Raw genomic sequence first — 19,970 nt, forward strand, 5'->3', positions numbered from 1 at the left:
GTCTAGCTCGCAAGTCAGAACATTTGCGGTCACTAAAGCGAAGCACACAGTGCACTCAGCACAGAGCCGCACATAGGAGCAGGATGACAGGGGAGCTGTCTGTTCGGTAACAGAGTAAGTACACAATGAATTCAGTTGAGAATTACATGAGTGATGCCTCCTTCTCCAGCTGTGCACAGATGCTGAACATGCACCTGGTGAAGAAGGGGGAGGGTCTCACACACACCTGGGGGCACAGATACTTTGCACTACCAAAAAGACTCCTTTATCAGGTTATGTCTTGCAGTGGACCTGGCAGGAACTGGTGCAGAGAAGGTCTATGCACCAGACAGTTCTGCTGAGCGTTAGCTTGCTCCTTTACTGGACGCACACCTTTCCGCACGTCACAGCGGTGGCTAGAGGATGTGCAATGACGGTTCTCCAGGCTGCTCCAGAGGCCCCCAGAGCACAGTTCCATGTGTACAGGGGTGGGGACTCTCCTCAGCTTGCACTCCCGACCCCGTGCAGCACTGCCGCACCAGTTCTGTTGCCCTCCAGGCCCTATTTATGGGGGAGGGGGAGGAGGAGGACCTCTGGAACCATATGGGAGAGCGGGCCCAGGGTTTGGCCCATGCCAGCCAAGCCCTAGCCACAAACCAGTGTGATTCTACATTAAAGACTGATTTCCTATAAGCTGCCCTAATGAACCTTTTCCCATGCTCCTAAGCCACCTCGGTGGTATGACTGCCATCCAAACAGCAAGACCCCTACTTAATGGTCAGCAGGTCACACAGGTTCGTCACCACACTCCACTGACATTTCTTCTGATTGAAGACGGGCCTGTCTCCCTGATCAGGAGCCAGCCAGCAGTACCCAGCCCTGGCTCTGCACTCCATTCCCCACATAAGCTGGGGATGCACATGTGGCAATTCCCTCCCTTTCAGTCCGAGTTCCTCACAAACTCGAAAGAACAAATGCAACAGGACTGTGAGTGCCAGAAGGCATCCAGGTGCTGCAGCCTGATGCCTCACACCCAGAGCCAGGCAAATTTGCTGGGATTTCCGGGAAGTGTCTCTAGGGTGCCCTCTGCTGAGCCCCCAGGTTGGTGTGCATTTGTGTGGAATGTAGACCCATCAGGGGAGAGGGGAAGTTATTCCGGTGGTGGCCTATGAATAACATCCAGTGATTTATAGGAAGTATAATCCAATAATACAGTAAAATAAAACAGTGTGTCTGAGATGGGTTTGATTCCAGGAATTATAAAACAAATTATTAAAGAGAGAGAGAAAGAAAAAAGCCCCAGAGAGGCCAGATTGGAGTAAATTGGGCACAGATGGGCTGGGAAGGGGTTTCTCTCCCACCAATATGCCCCTGCTGCAAGCACGGCTTCAATTAGCCCTTTCAGAAACCAGAGTTTTATTTCCCCAAATTACAGAATTAAAAAAAATTAGAATTCTTGGAGTGTCTGTGGTTTGGATAAAGGGATCCAAACTTCTTTGCAAGTCATATGTGCAGATGGCTACCAAACTGTTAAATATGGCCACCCCAAAAAGGTCCCTGCCTTTCTCTGGGAGCCCAGGATGGCCTCAAAGGTATCAGCAGCCACTGACAGCTCACACTAGACAGGGACAGCAACTGCACAAGCTGCAGCCTCAGATACACCTAGCGCCCATCCCTGCGTCCAGTTCTCTTCTTCCCATTCCAGTCCAGGTTCTGCCATAGCATTACATGGCTCTGATATGAGGCAGCAGCTGGGAGCAATAGACCCTTCCTAACACCTCTTCCATGTGGGTGGCTGAGAGGCTAGATCACTGGTTAATGGGTGCTCCATCAGGAGAAAAGACCCTGAGTGGGATTCTTGGCTCCATCTGGAGTCAAGTGAGAGTCTGTTAATGAAAGCAATAGAACCAGTCCCAGTTTCACAGGGACAGGTAGCCTGACACCAGCCCCGCTGCCCCTTTGCTAGCACCAGTCCAGCTCCCTCAGTATGAACAGCAATGGGAGCCCTAATAGGGAGGAGCCGCCACACAGTTTAACCTTACTGAGAGCAGGTCTAATTGATACACAGCGGCAGCAGCTGGTAGGGAAGTTCTGAAAAGATTTTCTAGTACAGACTGGGGTCTTGAAGGCCTGGAAATCAACAGGAGCAAAGGGAAGGCTCATGAGCCAACTAACACTACGGGCAGCAGGTCTATTCCACATCAGGAGCCCCAGGGCAGTGCAGGGAGCCTATGAATGAACCCTCTCTGCCCTAGAGAGAGCATAACTCCTGCTCTGAGCAGAGACCAGACAGACTGCACCCTGACAGAGACCACACATGCAGGCATGCGTGTGGGACAGCATTGCCGTGCTCTCCCCACTGACACGCTACCCAGCAGTGCAGAGGCTGTTGGGGAAGGCCGCTGAATGGAATCACTCGTGATTTACCACTCCTTTCAGTGACTGTGCTGATGATAATTAGGCAAAGGTTTTAAGGCCTTTCAGCCTCCTCCATACACACAGATGCTGATCACCACAACACCCCCTCTTGTCGCTGTCCGTGCAAGTGCAACACACCGAAGGTGACTCATACGCTGGGAAATGGAAACATGCATCTTCCCACCAGCCATCACTGCAGTAAGCTCCACTCAGCCCTCTGCCCACAGCAGCCCACACACCAGGGCGTGGAGCCAATGCCTCAGCTATGCACTGGGCACTTGGCAACAATGCAGCAAATGCTCTTGCATACATTTAAAACTCCAAGCCCTTTGCTTCTCCTCAGTATCCAGCTCTTTGTACCGCTCAGTACCATGAAATCTGATTCAAACTCACAGGGGACTTTGCCAGCATTCAACATATGCACACCCCGGAAATGTCCGGGATGTTCGGGCTGGCAACAAGCTCACTTTGACAATAGTATTTCTACCCCATGAATGTGATCAGCAGCATCCTAGGGTCTCAAACACGAGAGCCGAGCACAAGACCCCCAACAAACCCTTCACCAGTGCTGAGTGTCAGGTGGGAACTGCAGTATCCTCCAATTCACAGGCATCTCATGAACACAGTCACTGGTTCCAGGCACTCACTACTGAACCCCAAGCAGGAAAGGAGTTGCTCCCTACAGAGACCTGAAGCTGGGTGCAGCAGGCACCTACTCACTTAGGAGAGAGGGATACTTAAGAATATTTGGGCTTATTTCACACACCAAGAGAAGAGACAGCCTCAGCGCCCTCCCCCTTGCCTGCATCCCCTTGGAACTGGGAATGCAGCAGCTAAAGCTGGTTGTCTGAGTGCAGGACTGGGAGTTAAGACATCTGGATTTTAGTCCCAGCTCTGCCTCTGGCTTGCGGCATGACCTTGGCTAGGGCCCTTTCCTACTCTGTGCTCATCCTTGCATCTGTAGCACAGGGATAAGGACAATGACCTGCCTCCCAGGGGGCTGAGAGGAGGCATTTGCTCATGTTTGTAAAGTGCTTTGAAGCTGGGAAAGATAAACACTCTGTCTGGTTAGCTGGCAGAAGGGACAAGGGTGCCTGGCTCATGAGCCCAACCTAAGCAGCAGCACTTGTGACTTCCAAGGAGGCAGTTCCTTCTTAAGACAGGAAGATGCCTGTGAAGCAGGCTGGGATGCAGACGGAAAGAGAGAGTTTCCTATTTCTCCATCACACCAATTCACCCAGTCGGCTGATCTCGTCCCCCAATCACTTAGTCTGGCATTACAAGGAGCCAGCTGTTTGCAGAGGAAAAGCTGAAATCACGAGCTTTTTGGGGCAGGGATCGTGTCTCATTGTGTTTGTAAGAACCCAACACTCTGGCCACAACTGCAGTGCACTATGCAAGCAGGAGAAGCCTCGCCCCCTTCCAAATCTAAACATCCAGCAGCTGGTGCTTTAAACGCCGGGCTCTTCCTGCCCTGGGAGTGCAAGTCCAACCCCACTGTCATTCCGTACAGCTGCAAACAAACAGGCAACTGGGGAAGACCTAGCCAACTCAGAAATCTCTGCAGAGTGCTTGAGGAAAGGGCACTCAACCCTGGAGCCCACTCTCAGGCTCAGGGAGAACACTGGGTTTGGGGACAGCCACTTGTTCAATAGACTCAAGGCTATAAAGGTAGAGGAGCCAACACACCTTGCCCAAGAGTGAATGGAGGAGGCGCAAGGAGAGAAGCAAGGATACCCCATCTGGAAACACCTGCTTTGTTTCCCAGCTGGCTCTGTCCAGGGTGAGCCGCCTTTCCTGGCCCTTCAGTTACCGCCTCCATCAGCTACCTACAAACAGGCTCAGCAATGAGCTCGGCAGCCACTGGACTAGGCATGCTCCCTCAGAGCTGTCCCTTTAATGCCACGGACGGTGCCTCTGGAGAGCAGCTGCCTTCAGGCCTGCCTCTAAGCGCTAGTGTAAGGCTCCAAGTGGGGCCAGAAACAGGTGCTGGGAAAGGATGTCAGGAAATCACTCAGCATTCATTCAGTTCTTGGGGACAGGCTCTAAGTGAGGTGTAACGGATCAGCATCCTCCTCCTCCACAACACACTTATGCCTGACTCCAGGAAGACACTCATAAGCTTTTCCCCACTCAGAACAGAGCAGTGCTTTCCGGGGAGAGGCCCTGGGATGCTGGCCTCAGGGCCCTTTCTACTGCCTTCCACAGAGCAGGCATTCAAAGGCAGCTCTGCCTCCCTGAAGGCTGCTCGTTCAGTACCTCTCCCCTGCTCTTCTTCATCAACACAGATTTAATCACTCGCCACACAGAAGAGGGCAAAACTTCCCAGCCCCCCTCCTTGACAATGCTTGGTACCTTTGGGCTGGGAGTTGTACACCGCAAACATGTTGATAGCCATGAGCTGCAGCATACGGGTGCTTCCGATGGGAGGGGGGCTGTGCTTCAGCAGCACCTGGAACTCCCTCAGGACCTCCTCTGTCACGGAAGGGAACGTTTCCATCCTGCAGACAGAAAGAGAGCAACAGGAATGCTTGCACCAAGGCCTCGGGGCACAGGGAGACAGCAGCACAACCCATCCGTTTCAGGTGGGGACAGAGGGAGACCCTCACAGCTCTTGCATGTCTGGGATAGCCACCCCACCCATCAGCTGCAGGGGAGCAGCAGCCCATGGAGTGCTGGAGCTGGCAGACAGAATGGAGAAGTCAGCCTGACCCACACCCATGGATTCGGGGGCAACTGACTTTGTAAATATCATCTGTTTGAGAGAGCCACTTCCTGTAGAGGAAAGTGCTCCCAGTGCGCGGGCTCTGTCACGCTGGCCCCAGCCCCCTGGTCATATGGTGGGCAGTCAGGGTCCTCCACATTACCCAGCACCAGAACACTGGCAGTGTGTCTCATCTGTGAGAGCCCCAACTTGGCCACGGGAGAGGGATGTGGGGTCCCCTGCAGATTAACAGTCTCATTTAGATGCTGGTAGTCACTGTATGAAAACCAGTGTCAAAACCACAGCTGTTTCCTGAAACATACACAGCTACTATCACTCATCAAGAGGGACCAGCCACCAGATGCAATGCCACAGCTTTGAGCAAGGCGTCCTTTCAACACCAAAGGCCTTAGCAGTTACAGGCACCTTCATCCAAGGAAACCTGACACATTTATGCTGCTCTTCATTTAGTATCACTCTTTATATAGCCCCAAAAGGGTGCTAGCTGTTTTACAGCCCTGAGTAAGACAGATCCCTGCCTCCAAAGGATTCACAAACTAATGGCAGACAGATATATGGGGCAGACACATTCTCCCAGTCTCTGCTCAATCCATCAGCGCTGCCTCTTCTCTGCTTCTGCAGGGGACGTCTACTAGAGGGTATTTCCATAGATTCCGTGACCATCCAGTCTGACCTCCTGCATAACACAGGCCAGGATACTTCCCCACAAGAATTCCTAGGGCAGTTCCTTTAGAAAAACATCCAATCTTGATTTAAAGATTGCCAGTGATGGAGAATCCACCATAACCCTTGGTCAATTGTTCCAGTGGTTAATTACTCTCACCTTTAAAAATTTACACTTTATTTCCATTCTCAATTTCTCTACTTTCAGTTTCCAGCTGTTGGATCAGGTTAGACCAGCGGGTTTCAACCCGCGGGCTGCATATGGCCCAATTAGCACACAGCTGCAGCCCAGCTGTGTGCTAAAAAAAATTCAAAATTTGCCGCTTTGGTCTGGCAGGGAGCAGGGCTGGCTGAGGAGGAGACAACCTATTGCAGACTGCACCTGTAATCCTGCCAGCAGAGAGCTGGTCGTGCCACAGGGCAGGGGACGGGAGAGATGATCTGCGGGTGGGGGCTCTAGGAACTAAGGGTTTGCCCCAGGCTGTAGGTGGGGCTCCACTCCTGGCCCCACCGGGGGCTCCACTCCTGGCCCGGTGCTGGGGGTCCTGGCTGCTGCCTGGCCCTGCGGGTCAGAGTCTGGGTCCAGGCTTTTGCCCAGCCCCGTGCCGTGGGGTCTGGGTCCCAGCTCTTGCCTTGCGCTGCAGGGTTCAGGTCTGGGTTCCTGCTCCTGCCCGGCCCTGCGGGGTCCGGGTCTGGGCCCCCGCTCCTGCTCGGCCCCATGCAGCAGGATTTGGGGTCCAGCTGCCTGGACTGCGCCCAGGGCTCCACACCTGGCCCTGCTTTGGGCAGGAGTGCCAGTCATAGGGCACTGTGGGCAGTTTTAGAGTGGAGGGGGGCTGCGGTTCTCAACTTGCACCCCACTTAACACATTGTGGGCCGCATTAACAGGTTGAGAACCACTGGGTTAGACCTTTCTCTGCTAGACTGAAGAGCCCATTAGTAAATATTTGTTCCCGTTGTAGGCATTTATAGACTGTAATCAAATCAGCCCTTAACCTTCTTTTTGCTGAACTAAACATATCGAGCTCCATGAATCTATCACTATACGGCAGGTTTTCTAATCCTTTTAATCAGTCTTATGGCTCTTCTCTGACCCCCTTCCAATTTATCTGCAACTTTCTTGAACTGTGGGCACTGGAACTGGACTCAGGATTCCAGCCGTGGTTGCACCAGTGCCAAACACAGAGGTAAAGTAACTTCTCTGCTCCTTGAGATTCCCCTGTTTGTGCTTCCAAAAGCATCGCATTGGCCCTTTTGGCCAAAACTTCACATGGGGAGCTCACATTCACCTAATTATCCACCATGACTCCAAAATCTTATTTAGTCACTGCTTCCCAGAGTCCCCCTTCCTGTAAGTATGGCCGACATTCTTTAGTCCTAGATGTGTACATTTACGTTTAGCCATACTGAAATGCATATTGTTTGCTTGTGCCTAGTTTACCAAGCAATCCCAATCCCAATCTTATCAGTCACGTGTCCTCTTCATTGTTCACCACTCCCACAATTTTTGTGTCATCTGCAAACTTTCAGTGATGATTTTATCTTTTCATCCTGCTCACTGATAAAAATGTTAAATAGCGTAGGACTAAGAATTGATCCCTGAGGGACTCCAGTAGAAACACACCTGCTCAGTGATGATGATTCTCTGTTTACAATTACATTTTTAGACATTGCAAAAGTCACTTAGCCAGCTTTTAATCCATTTAATATTGGCCAAGTTAATTATATATATTTCTAGTTTTTTTAATCAAAATGTCATATGGTACCAAGCCAAACCCCAGACAGTAGTTTAAGTATATTACATCAACACTATTGCCTTTATCAACCAAACTTGTAATCTCATCAAAAAAAGATATCAAGTTAGTTTGATAGATCCTATTTTCCATAAACCCATGTTCATTTTGTTAATTACATTACCCTCCTTTAATTATTTATTAACTGAGTCCTGTATCAACTGCTCCATTATCTTCCCTGGGATCAGTGTTGGGCTGACAGGTCTGTAATGACATGGTCATCCTGTTTACCCTTTTTCAACATTGACATCAGCTTTCTTCTAGTCTTCTGGAACTTCCCCAGTGTTCCAGGACTTACTGAGAATCAACATTAATGGTCCAGTGAGCTCCTCAGCCAGCTCTTTTAAAGATCTTGGATGCACGTTATCTGAACCTGTTGATTTAAAAATGTCTAATTTCACTAGATTCTGTTAACATCCTCCAGAGATACTAGTGGACTGGAGAGAGTGTTACTCCCATCCTTACTGCTGAACTCCCCCAACAAACCCCACACTGTTCCAGCAAGTGGTTCTGTCCTGGTGAAGAGCCAATGCCAGGGCACTGTGCCAGGATGACCGCCAGATCCAGTCAGTAGTGGCACAAGGCTCCAGTGTGCCCTTCCAGAGATGCACAGGAAAGCTGAAATCCATCCTGGGAAAAGCAGGGGCAGCCTCAGCATTAGAGTAGTTGAACACAGGGGCCTCCAGGACATGCCCAGTTGTCACACTCAGCAAACGTAGTGATTTCCTTTATCCTCCCCCACTCAGATTCAGACCTTGCAATGTGAGAAGGCTCTATGCTGGATGAATGGGATGCGTCTGGTAACCCACAAGGACAATGTTGTTGGGCTTCCCCAACATCCTTTCATGATTGTAGCTATCTAAATCTGAAAATTCACAGTGTTGTAACTGTAGGGGTCCTGACCCAGAAAGGAGTTGTGGGGGGGTCATAAGGTTGTTGTAGGGGGGGTTGCGTTACGGCCACCCTTACTTCTGCGCTGCTGCTGCCAGCAGTGCTGCCTTCAGAGCTGGGCGGCCGGAGAGCGGCGGCTGCTGGACGGGAGCCCAGCTCTGAAGGCAGAGCCCCGCCAGCAGCAGCGCAGAAGGAAGGGTGGCCTGGTGTGGGATCGCCACCCTTACTTCTGTGCTGCTGCCTGCAGAGCTGGGCCCTCGGTCAGCCGCCGCCGCTCTCCAGCCACCCAGCTTCGAAGGCAGCAGCGCAGAAGGGTGGCCTGGTGTGGGATTGCCACCCTTACTTCTGCGCTCCTGCTGGCAGCCGCCGCTCTCAGGACACCCAGCTCTGAAGGCAGCACAGAAGTAAGGGTGGCAATACTGCGACCCCCCTAAAATAACCTTGCAGCCCCCCCGCAACTCTCTTTTGGGTCAGGACCCCCAATTTGAGAAACGCTGGTCTCCCCTGTGAAATCTATATAGTATAGTGTAAAAGCACACAAAAGACCAGATTTCATGGTCCATGATGCGTTTTTCATGGCCGTGAATTTGGTAGGGCCCTAGTCATCACAGATCCAACAACATCCTCCAAGTGCAACCCACTCTACTTTTAAAGGCTGCGCTCCACGGTGCCTTTTAAAACCCAGTGCAACCCAGCGGCAGGACAGCCCATGCCCTCCACACTGTCTGCCAAAGCAGCACAAAGCCATCCACTGCATCAAATACTGGCTGCTACAACAGCCCTGCTATTCTGTAGCCCTCCAGAATGGGGCTGGCCCCTTTCAGCACAGTCAAGCTGCTCCCCCTGGAAGAGGGAACGTTCCTGGTGTTTAAGAGCTAGGATTGTTTCTAAAGGCCTCCGGACTTCGATACAGTCTCCTGTACCATGTACAACTCACCACAGAGCCAACATCCTGTGAGTGCAAACAAGGCCCAGACCTCAGCACGGCAAAGGGCCCCTTTGCAGGGTGGATTTCTCCCCCATTTGTTCCTTTCTTACAAAAGGAAATGAATGTTATTGTCATGTTTGGACTCTGGAAGGCTCGAAGGAGTGAAGGCTTCATCAACCCAGGCAGCTGTGCTTTGATACTCAAGCACATCTGGTAGCATGTGTGGTAAGCCCACTGAGCTCAGAGCCCAGCAGGTTAGCAGTGAAGTGGAAGTCTTCACTGAACTGCCGGCCTTTGGTCTTTAGTGGTGAGACATTCTAATTAATGCCACAAAACACAGCCCATGCCATCCACAGTTTAATGATCTAGGCACCAACAGTAGGTCTGATCTATTTTCCCCCATTCACCTATTTTAAGCACAGAAGCTGTTTAGCACCACCAGCTGATTTCCCTTTCAGGGCTTGATATTACTTTCAAGTTCCCTTAATAGGAACGGCAGGGAGAGAGTCTGTCATTAAACATACTTGGATTTTTTTAAATGGCTGTCCTGGGAAGTGACCTCCTAAAATGCTGCATCTTAATTTCATGAAAGTCTCAGGAGACAAATCTGCAAGCGATCACCACAACATCCCCATTAATCCATCCTGCTGGCAAGCGTTCAAACCATAACTCAGCCATGAGCACAGCCTCGGCAGAGCTCAGGACAGGCAGGTCCTTGGACACAATGCCCTCAGGCAGAGAAACACGATTCAGTTACTAAAAGTTCCATCTGCCCTTTTTTCTCCATCCAAGAGGACATCCAGTTCTTTGACTCCTCACTCCAGGCCAGCATGCTGCCCACATTCAGATAAACAGACTCATGACACAGACTGGGATTCACATTGTTAGCCATGAGCAGCTCAATGGGCTCACTCTCCTCTGAATTAGCCAGAGTGGCTCATACTTTGCATTGAGATGGGAAGATCCTGAACTCAAACGGAAAGACAACAGAAACTGCAGGTACCTGAGGCTTCAAAGGCATAGTTTGCTCAGCCAGCTTGGAATGTGAGCTCCTTGCGGCAGGAACTGCAGCTTTACACCAAGCCAAGCTCACTGCTAGTTTCTACGTTACTACTAATGAAGACATCCTCCAGCCCATAAGACTGGGGAGGGCTTTCCAGGGAAGGGCTGAAAGACAGATCCTGGCTAGAGCAAGAACCTACATTGCCTGAGTCAAATACCAGAAAGGACCATGAGCCAGTCAGGCCAGTGCTGGGTTCTCTCAGGTGGCCTGTAACAAGTCTCAGTTTGGTAACTGGTAACAAACGGCCCTATCAGAGACTGCAGGAGCCACGGGAATCCTGGTTACAATACCACCCTCTAGGCCGCGGGGAGGAAGAGAAGAGATGGAACATGGTGCTGAGCAAGTAGCTCCCATACTGAAAGGTACATTACACACAGAGCAACTCAGGGTGTTTGGATTGAGAAATAGGCCCACCACAACACCAGACACAAAGCAAAGACACAAGCACTTCGCACCACAGGCACCTGACAGTAACAGGCCCATCTCAGATGACTAACAGAGACACCACGGGAAGGCTGCACTCGTGCTCCCTGGGTCAGACCCGAATCCCCCAGGCTGGGATCTCAGCCCATGCCTGATCAGACTCACTGTATTTCAAGGACGGCCATCCAATTATTTGACGCCCCATTATGACAGACATGCTAAGAGCACTTTTTATAAATGAGCTCCCACTGCCAGGGTAGCGCTTAGCCAACAGCCTCCAAGGAAAAGGAGCCAAAGCAACTAAGGGAGAGCGTTTGTCTCACCATTTCTGGACAGCAGGTCTGCAGTCAGAGGAACGCAAATTCCTCAAGAAAAACACACCTGAGCAGTCAGTGAGACCTGAAGAAGCCAGGAGAGCTGGGTAAGAACGCGGTGGGCAAAGCTGGGAACAGTCATACAGAGGAGAGGACTGGGAGATCTGGGAAATGCAAGGCAGCTCCTGGGAGTTCCAGAGCCCACAGGGCTGGGCCAGGCTTATACTCCGTCCCAGGGCCCGACAGGACACAGCCTCGAGGTGGGTGAGAAGAGAAAAAGCCCAAACAATAACCAGCACAGGATGGAGGGCGGCTAAGGAGAAGAAGAACCAGGAGGCTAGGCCTGCAAGAATTCACACCCTATGCCCTCAGTTACAAACACAGCCTAGTTGCTAACAATATTAAATTCCAAAAAGACTAGTAATGTAGGAAAATAAAATAAACATCCTGCACACTCACCCAATCCTGGTAAACAGCTTCCCATGGGCATGGAGAAAACTGATGATGAACCTTTTGTTCAGCTGCATGGGAAAAAAAGAGGAGAAAACAATTAAACTCTCCCTGATTTCCTGTGAATTAGCAGAGTCCCTGGTGCGAGAATAACCTGGCCTGGCTGTGGGGAGTGGGCATTGCAGATGGGAACCAAACGGACATGCCCAAACGCTCACAAACGCTATGCACACAGGAACAGGGCAAGTGCCAAGCAGCTGGAGCATGAAGCCAGGGGAGCAGGCTGGATGGACGCACGGCACCCTCTGCTGGCTACTGTGCCCAACTGCAGTGATCACAGCAACCAACTTCTACTGGACAATATACAAGATCAGCCAGAAACAAAGCGCCAGGGATGGTGCAGGTGATTTTACTGCATTGGGTGTACATTTATCCTGGACTCAGCTCAGTGCTGGGAATCCTTGTGACACCAGAAGCAGTAACTGCTACATGGCTGCTTCTGGTGCACTGCTCAAAACATCGCTCCCACTTACCTGAATAAAGCCCTCACATCCGCTAGCCCCATCTGAAATGAGGTCCCCGCTGGTTTCTCTCTTCACAAATAAGGGCAATTTTGCTATGTCCAGGCATGAAAGATCTTTACCAGAGAGTCAGGGCAAACAAAGAAGAGGCTAGAGCAAGATAAATACAGTAAAAGCTGTGTTATCTGGCACTTTACCAACTGGAAAGCTCTAGAAACTGGCATTTCTGATAGGGTTTCCAGGTATCCAGATCCGGGGCGGCGCTCACCTTGGGTGGCTCCCCGCAAGTGGCGACATGTCCCTGCAGCTCCAAGCCAGTACCCCCCATCCTCCCAACATGCTGGATAACAAAGCTTTTACTGTAACATGTTTATAGGCCTCTCTGATTCTGAGAGACCTAGGAGGGTATTTCTGGGAGGTGCCTGGGCTGTAGAAGAGACAGATGCCTTCCCTGGGCACGCCTCCTTCCATCCATGACCTGCTAGACAGGGAGCTACATTTCTATGTCACTGTGGAATTGTTTTAGAAGCAGCTCATGAGTTTAAAAATATAGACAATGAATTGATGAAATATACAGGGGTGTACTTGGTAGCCTTCACCGACGGGATAAGCTGTCAGCATCCATACCTTATGAACAGACGGTCACAGCCAGCCAGGCTGTAAAACACTGGGAGAAAAACTTTGGGGTGGGCTAAACTCCATAGGGCTAAAACGTAACCTGTTAGCTAAGTCTAGGCTCTAGAATGCATGTTATGATTTTTTTATATGTAACCATTTGTTTCCATCATTCTACGGGCTTCTTCTTGAATCTTAATTCTTTGTTAAATAAACTTAGATATGTATATAGTGAAAACCAGTATAAGTGCTGTGTGTTAAGTGGAGCAGTGATTTTGAGGTGAAACTGGCGTGTACTATTCCTTTGTGAGTAGCAGATGTGTGAATTTGGAAAGTGCCCCTGGATTTGGGCTGTCCACTCCCGGGAGATGCCCTGAGGGAGAGTAGGTGGAGTGTTCCTGCACCGAGACAGAGGGGCCTGCTAAGCTGAGAGGGCAGTGCTTGTGTTGCCCGTGGCTAGTGGAGTCAAGGATCCCCAGCAGGCACAGGCAAGGCAGGCGGTAGCGAGATGCCTCACAACCCTGGGTGCCTGCAGGAAGCGTCACAGGTAATTTCATCCTGCTGCTCTAAATTCTCTTGGCAAGTTCATTTGGATATTGAACTTTTTCACTTCTCTTAAACTGTTTTGGACATTGCTGTGCATGGTTAAAGTTATTGTGTTTCATCCAAGAAGTGGCTGCATTACAGTGCAGGATAAACGGAACCCTATACATGTCTTACCCTTCCTACTCACAGTAATGTTGTGAGGCTCATTTGCAAAGTCCTCAGATCCCAGGATGAAAGGGACTATAGAAGGACACAGCACTATTGTGGCATGAGACAAAGAAATCAATCCAAAATACCCACCCCCTGGAGAACTGTCTGGAGAAAAGACACTGGCCAGGAAACCAGTAACAACCTGGATCCATTTGCAGGAGATGGCAGCTCTAACAAATCCCTAGCTCTTCTATAGTGCTTTCCACCTTTCAATCTCACAGTGCTGTATAAAGGAGGGCAGTCTCATTGTCCCTATTTTACAGATAGGGAAAACTGAGGCACAGGGAAGAAACTTGTCCAAGGTCTCCCAGCAGGCCAATGGCAGAGCTAAGAATCAAACCCAGGTCTCCTGAGTCCCAGTCCAGTGCCCTATTCCCTAGGCTGTAAAGACTCAGCTGCTAGCAGGGAACTGAATTTCTCCTAGTGTCCTGGTAGTGCTGAATAACCTGTACAAATGTGGAATGAGAGGGCTGCTCAGGAGGTTCACACCTTGCTGGGTATTTACCAGGGCATGATGGTCCCAGCTCCGACACTAATTACCTCTCATCTTGTTTGCTTTATTCTCCAGCCTACACCCATTATTTTGCAAGCCCTGTGCAGTGGGGCTGCTCAATTAGGTATAATTAGGCTTGACCTGAATTCCCTCAAGACCCATGCAGGAGAGTAATGCCCTGCTGCAGCATCGCTCCTGGGCCATGTGTGAGCTTAAACATAAAATCTGCTCGTAAAAACCCCTAGACCAATTAAACTGGCTCCTGCAGCCAGGGGCTCTCACTCACTCACTAGCTATTTTGCTGCGGCCCCAAAACACTCCTTGAGTTGAAACTTGACTTCACTTACCACCATTTTATTAACTCTGTAGATGAAACCTGGGAGTGCGAGGAACATTGGGCCAGCAGGTTAAACAGCGACTGGCAGGCCAGAGCAGGAACCAATGTTCAGTGTGGGCCCTAATTCATTGTTCCTGCCCAGTTTAGATACGACACAGCAAAGGCAGCCTCTCCATTGCCTCTCTGAGGGGAACCAAAACCGCTCTGAGGTGCTAAGACCAGAAAAGAGAGCATTTAAGCCAAGAAAATTGAATGGGCAGGAGAAAGCTTTTAGGAGTGTTACCGCCTGTGGGTTGAGCCTCCCAGCCCCTACCATGTGCCCTAGTTAAGGAAAGCCCATCACTGGAGTGAGTCTCACTGCCCAGTGGGTGGATGAACCCAGAGCACAAATGGGTGGCTGGGACCCCGTCGTGCATGCTTTTTTTGACTGCTGGAGGCAAGGGAGAAGAATTCACCACCTTCAAGATCCTTGAGGGGGAAAATAAGGACCAGGGTGATTTCCACGGTAAACATCTGATGAAGTGAGCTGTAGCTCACGAAAGCTCATGCTCAAATAAATTGGTTAGTCTCTAAGGTGCCACAAGTACTCCTTTTCTTTTTGAGCTCCCTCCATCAACCTGCCCTTCCCCCTGCATGAGCCCACACCTGCAGATGTTCTCACTGCAGCTCTACCAGAGCTTGCTTGCAGGCTGCATGTGTGTGAGGAGAAGGGGGTGGGGAATATAGGTGGGGTAGGACAGAAACTCTTTTCCTCCAGCCCCACTCCCACCCCACAGCCCCAAAGAATTCTCAGCCTGCAGCCACTGCACCTATTTACTGGCAGTGGGGGAGTGGCAAAACTCCCCACCATGAGTGGAAAATGACACATGCACACGCTGGGGAAGCGTGTACCAGATTCTTCCCACACAGAATGAACCAGTCTTTTCGGAGGCAGGGGAGGGGGTAAACAGTATCCCAGCTCCTCTCCCTTTAGCAGGGAGCACCAAGCTGCAGTCCAGTGCAATGCTGGCCCGCTCCCACCTGCAGCCCCAAAGGGCTGGATGGCTGCAGACAGAGTCCATATGCTAAGTGGGAGCCATGAGGACATGGTGAATGTTTCTAGGAAGTGGAAGCCAGAACGCATTCAGAACACCTCTGGGAAAACAGCATGTTTCATGTTAACCAGCATCTGCAGCACCAGCCATCTGGCAGGCCTGGGCAGAGAAGAGCCTACGCGCCCTGTAGGGCAGCTGCACACATGGGCAGCGCCTCTCTCACTTGTTTCAACACAACTTTTACCCCATAGCCCCAGCTTTTGATGAGCTAATCGCTTGACACTGAGCTGAAAGTTCCAGAGTTCAACCTAAGGCCACTGGCTGCTTTGACTGGGCTCCTCTCTGAATGACTCTTTCCCTTGTGACTCACCTGCCAGTCAGTCCCTGGGAGCCCTCCTGCTCATCCAGTCAAAAGCTGCTTCTCACAGCAATAGGGAACAGTGACTTCCACTGAGCAGCGCAGGGCTCTGGGGCTGGGGAAAGAGGAAGTCACATCACCTGCTGCACTCATGTGGGGGAGGGGAACACTTCCCCAAACCCAGGGTAATGAGCTTCTTACCCTGAGGCAGAGGGTGAGTGCAGTTAGCAGGGCTGGTAAAGGACTCTCTTCCTTGTAACTTCCTCAAACCTTCCATCAGCCTCCAGTGCTGAAGGGCAGAGAGTGCCACAAGAGGCTTCTGCAAGGTGCTCTGGGGAGAGAAGGGCCATGAAGACAGACACTTTATATGACATGTGCCACCTGCAGATCAAAGGGAAAAACAAGTTCCCTGAACATACAGATTATTGCACTCTGCAGCGGGCTCCATCCCTGGGTGAGCAGACAGGTACACTGTACCAGCCAAAGAGAGTTCCTCGTAGCCCCCAGCCAGGTAATGGGGAAGTGGCACTGGGTTTGCAGCACTCTCTGGGGAAGATGCAAGGAATGGCCTTCGGATTAAGGGTACAAGAATGACCATATGGTGTCAGACCTAGCCACCTAGCCCAGTATCCCGGCTCTGACAGTGCTTCAGCAGGAATGAACAGAGCCCGGCAACTTATCAAGTGATCCATCCCATCATCCAGCCTCAGCTTCTGGCAGTCAAAGCTTTAGGGACACCCGGCGCATGGGCTGTATCCCTGCCCAGCCTGGCTAACGGTGACTGATGGGCCTAGCCTCCATGAACTTATCTCCTGCCAACGAGTTCCACAGACTGCCTGTGCATAGTGTGAAGAAGTAATTCCTTGTATTTGTTTTAAACCTGCTGCCTATTCCTTTCACTGGGTGACCCCTAGTTCTTGTGTTATGTGGAGGAGTCAATAACATGTCCTGATTCACTGTCTCCACAGCAGTCATGATTTTAGAGACCTCCATCGTATCTCCCCGTCGTCGTCTCTTCTCCAAGCTGAACAGTCCGAGTCTTTTTAATCTCTCCATGGAAGCTGCTCCCTAATCATTTCTCTTGCCGTTCTGTACCTGTGCCCATTCCAATATATCCTTTTTGAGATGGGGCGACAAGAACTGCACGCAGGATTCAAGATGTGGGCCTACCAGGTATCTATACAGAGGCATTGTGATAGCTTCTGTCTTCTTATCTGTGCCTTTCTTAAGAGTTCCTGACATTCTCTTGGCTTTTTTGACGGCCGCTGCACATGTAGTAGCAGATGTTTTCAGAGAACTTCCACAGTAACTCCAAGATCTATTTCCTGGCTGGTAAGAGCTAATTTAGAGCCCATCATTTGGTATGTACGGTTAGGATAATGTTTTCCAATGTGCATTAGTTTGCATTTATCAACATTAAATTTCATCTGCCATTTTGTTGCCAAGTTTTGTGAGGTCCCTTTGTAACTCTTTGCAGTCAGTTTTGGACTTAACTAGCTTGAGTAATTTTGTAGTCTGCAATCTTCGCCACCTCACTACTTATACCCTTTTTTCCAGCTCATTTATGAATATGTTGAACAGCACAGGTCCCAATACAGATCTTTGGGGGATCCTAGTATTTACCTCTCTCCACTATGAAAACTGACAGTTTATTCCTACTCTTTGTTTCCCATCTTTTAACCAGTTACTGATCCATGACAGGACCTACCCTCTTATCCCATGACTGCTTATTTTGCTTAAGTCTTTGGTGAGTCAAAGACTTTCTGAAAGTCCAAGTACACTATATCCACTGGATCACTCGTGTCTACATGTTTGCTAACACCCTGAAAGAATTCTAATAGAGTAGTGAGGTATGATTTCCCTTTACAAAAGCCATGCTGACTCTTCCCCCAACAAATCATATTCATATATGTGCCTGATAATTCGGTTCTTTACTACAGTTTCTACCAATTTGCCTGGTACTGAATTTAGGCTAACTGGCCTATAATTGCCAGGATCACCTCTGGAGCCTTTAAAAAAAAAATCAGTGTTACATTAGCTATCTGCCAGGCATCTGGTACAGAGGCTGATTTAAGCGAAATATTACATACTGCAGTTAGGAGTTCTGAAATTTTATATCTGAGTTCCTTCAGAACTCTTGGGTGATACCATGTGGTCCTGGTGACATCTTATTGTTTAATTGATCAATTTGTTCCAAAACGTCCTCTACTGATACCTCAATCTTGGACAGTTCCTCAGATTTGTCACCTAAAAAGAATGGCTCAGGTTTGGGAATCTCCCTCACATCCTCTACAGTGAGGACCAATGCAAAGAAATAATTTAGTTTCTCTGCAACGGCCTGGTCTTCCTTGTGTGTTCCTTTAGCATCTAGATAGTCCAATGGTCCCACTGATTGTTTGGCAGACTTCCTGCTTCTGATGTACTTAAAAAATATTTATTATTAGTTTTTGTGTCTTTTGCTAATTGCTCTTCACTTTCTTTTTTTGGCCTGTCTAATTATACTTTTACATTTGCCTTGCCAGAGTTTATGTTCCTTTCTATTTTCCTCAGTAGTATCTGACTTCCAATTTTTAAAAGATGACTTTTTGTTTCTAACCCCCTCTTTTACTCTGTTGTTTAGGTGGTATTTTTTTTTATCTTCTTACTGCCCTCTTTTTTTTTTTTATGTGGGGTATACATATAGTTTGAACCTCTATTATGGTACTTAAAGAGTTTCCACGCAGCTTGCAGGCATTTCACTCCTGTGACTGTTCCTTTTAATTTCCATTTAACTAGCCTCCTTATTTTTGTGTAGCTCCCCTTTTTGAAGTTAAATGCTACTGTGGTGGGTTTCTTTGGTATTTTTCCCCTACAAGGATGTTAAATTTAATTACTTTATCGTCACTATTGCTGAGTAGTTCAGCTATAGTCACCTCTTGGACCAGATCCTGTGCCCCACTGAGGCCTAAATCAAGAACTGCCTCTCCTTTTGTGGGTTCCCAGACTAGCTGCTCCAAGAAGCAGTCATTAATGGTGCCTAGAAATTTTACCTCTGCATCCTATCCTGAGATGGCATCTTCCCAGTCAATATGCGGATAACTAAAATCCCCTATTATTACTGGGTTTTCTGTTTTTTGTAGCCTCTCTAATCTCCCTGAGCATTTCACAATCACCATCCCTATCCTGGCCAGGTGGTCAGTAGTATATTCCTACTGCTATACTCTTTATTATTCAAGCATGGAATTGCTATCCACTGAGATTCTATGATACTGTTTACATTTTAGATCTTTGCTATTCAGTAAAACCTCAGAGTTACGAACATCTCAGGAATGGTGGTTGTTCCTAACTCTGAACAAAACATTATGGTTGTTCTTTCAAAAGTTTACAATTGAACATTGACTTAATACAGCTTTGAAACGTTACTATGAAGAAGAAAAATGCCGCTTTTAACCATGTTAATTTAAATGAAACAAGCACAGAAACAGTTTCCTTACCTTGTGAAATCTTTTTTTTAAACTTTCCTTTTATTTTCTTAGTAGTTTACATTTAACACAGTACTGTATTATATTTGCTTTTTTTTTTCTTCCGTCTCTGCTCCTTCCTGATTGCATACTTCTGGTTCCAAATGAGGTGCGTGGTTAATCAATCAGTTTGTAAGTCTGGTGTTCGTAACTCTGAGGTTCTACTGCAGGGGTCCTCAAACTGGGGGTCGGGACTCCTCAGGGGGTCGCAAGGTTATTACATGGAGGGTCACAAGCTCTCAGCCTCTACCCCAAACCCAGCTTTGCCTCCAGCATTTATAATGGCGTTAAATATAGTAAAGAGTGTTTTAATGTGTAAAGGAGGTCACACTCAGAGGCGTGCTGTGTGAAAGTGGTCACCAGCACAAAAGTCTGAGAACCCCTGTTCTACTCTATGCTTTATTTCACATGTAATGCCATTCCCCTCCGAATCCCTCAGCGTGACCTATTCTGTCATTCCTGTATATTTTGTACCTTGGAATTATCGTGTCCTACTGATTATCATCACTCCACCAAGTAATGCTCATTATAACAACATCCGCATTTAATACTAGGTACTCAAGTTCTCCCATCTCAGAATTTAAGCTTCTTGCAATTGTGTACAAGCATTTCTCAAATGTGTCAATATTTAGTTGTCTGCCTTACATGTGATGTAACTGAGCAGGACTCTTTCATTTGACAGTTTCTCTTCAGTTCCTACCTGTACTTC

At 49.0% G+C, this 19,970-nt stretch overlaps 1 protein-coding gene across 3 annotated transcripts in view; it reads right to left on the reverse strand.

Moving 5' to 3' along the window:
• SMG6 (SMG6 nonsense mediated mRNA decay factor) overlaps positions 1 to 19,970 on the reverse strand; it is a 167,180-nt gene that overhangs the window by 113,670 nt on the left and 33,540 nt on the right. For all 3 annotated transcript variants that reach the window (XM_048824299.2, XM_048824297.2, XM_048824298.2), the window contains exons 9-10: positions 11,657 to 11,718; positions 4,753 to 4,898 (exon numbers count right to left, since the gene is read on the reverse strand). In XM_048824299.2, coding sequence (XP_048680256.1) covers positions 4,753 to 4,898; positions 11,657 to 11,718 — 208 coding nt within the window. The remainder of the gene's footprint in view (positions 1 to 4,752; positions 4,899 to 11,656; positions 11,719 to 19,970) is intronic.

This window comes from Caretta caretta, chromosome 17, assembly GCF_965140235.1.
Source record: "Caretta caretta isolate rCarCar2 chromosome 17, rCarCar1.hap1, whole genome shotgun sequence".
NCBI classification, from domain to species: Eukaryota; Metazoa; Chordata; order Testudines; family Cheloniidae; genus Caretta; species Caretta caretta.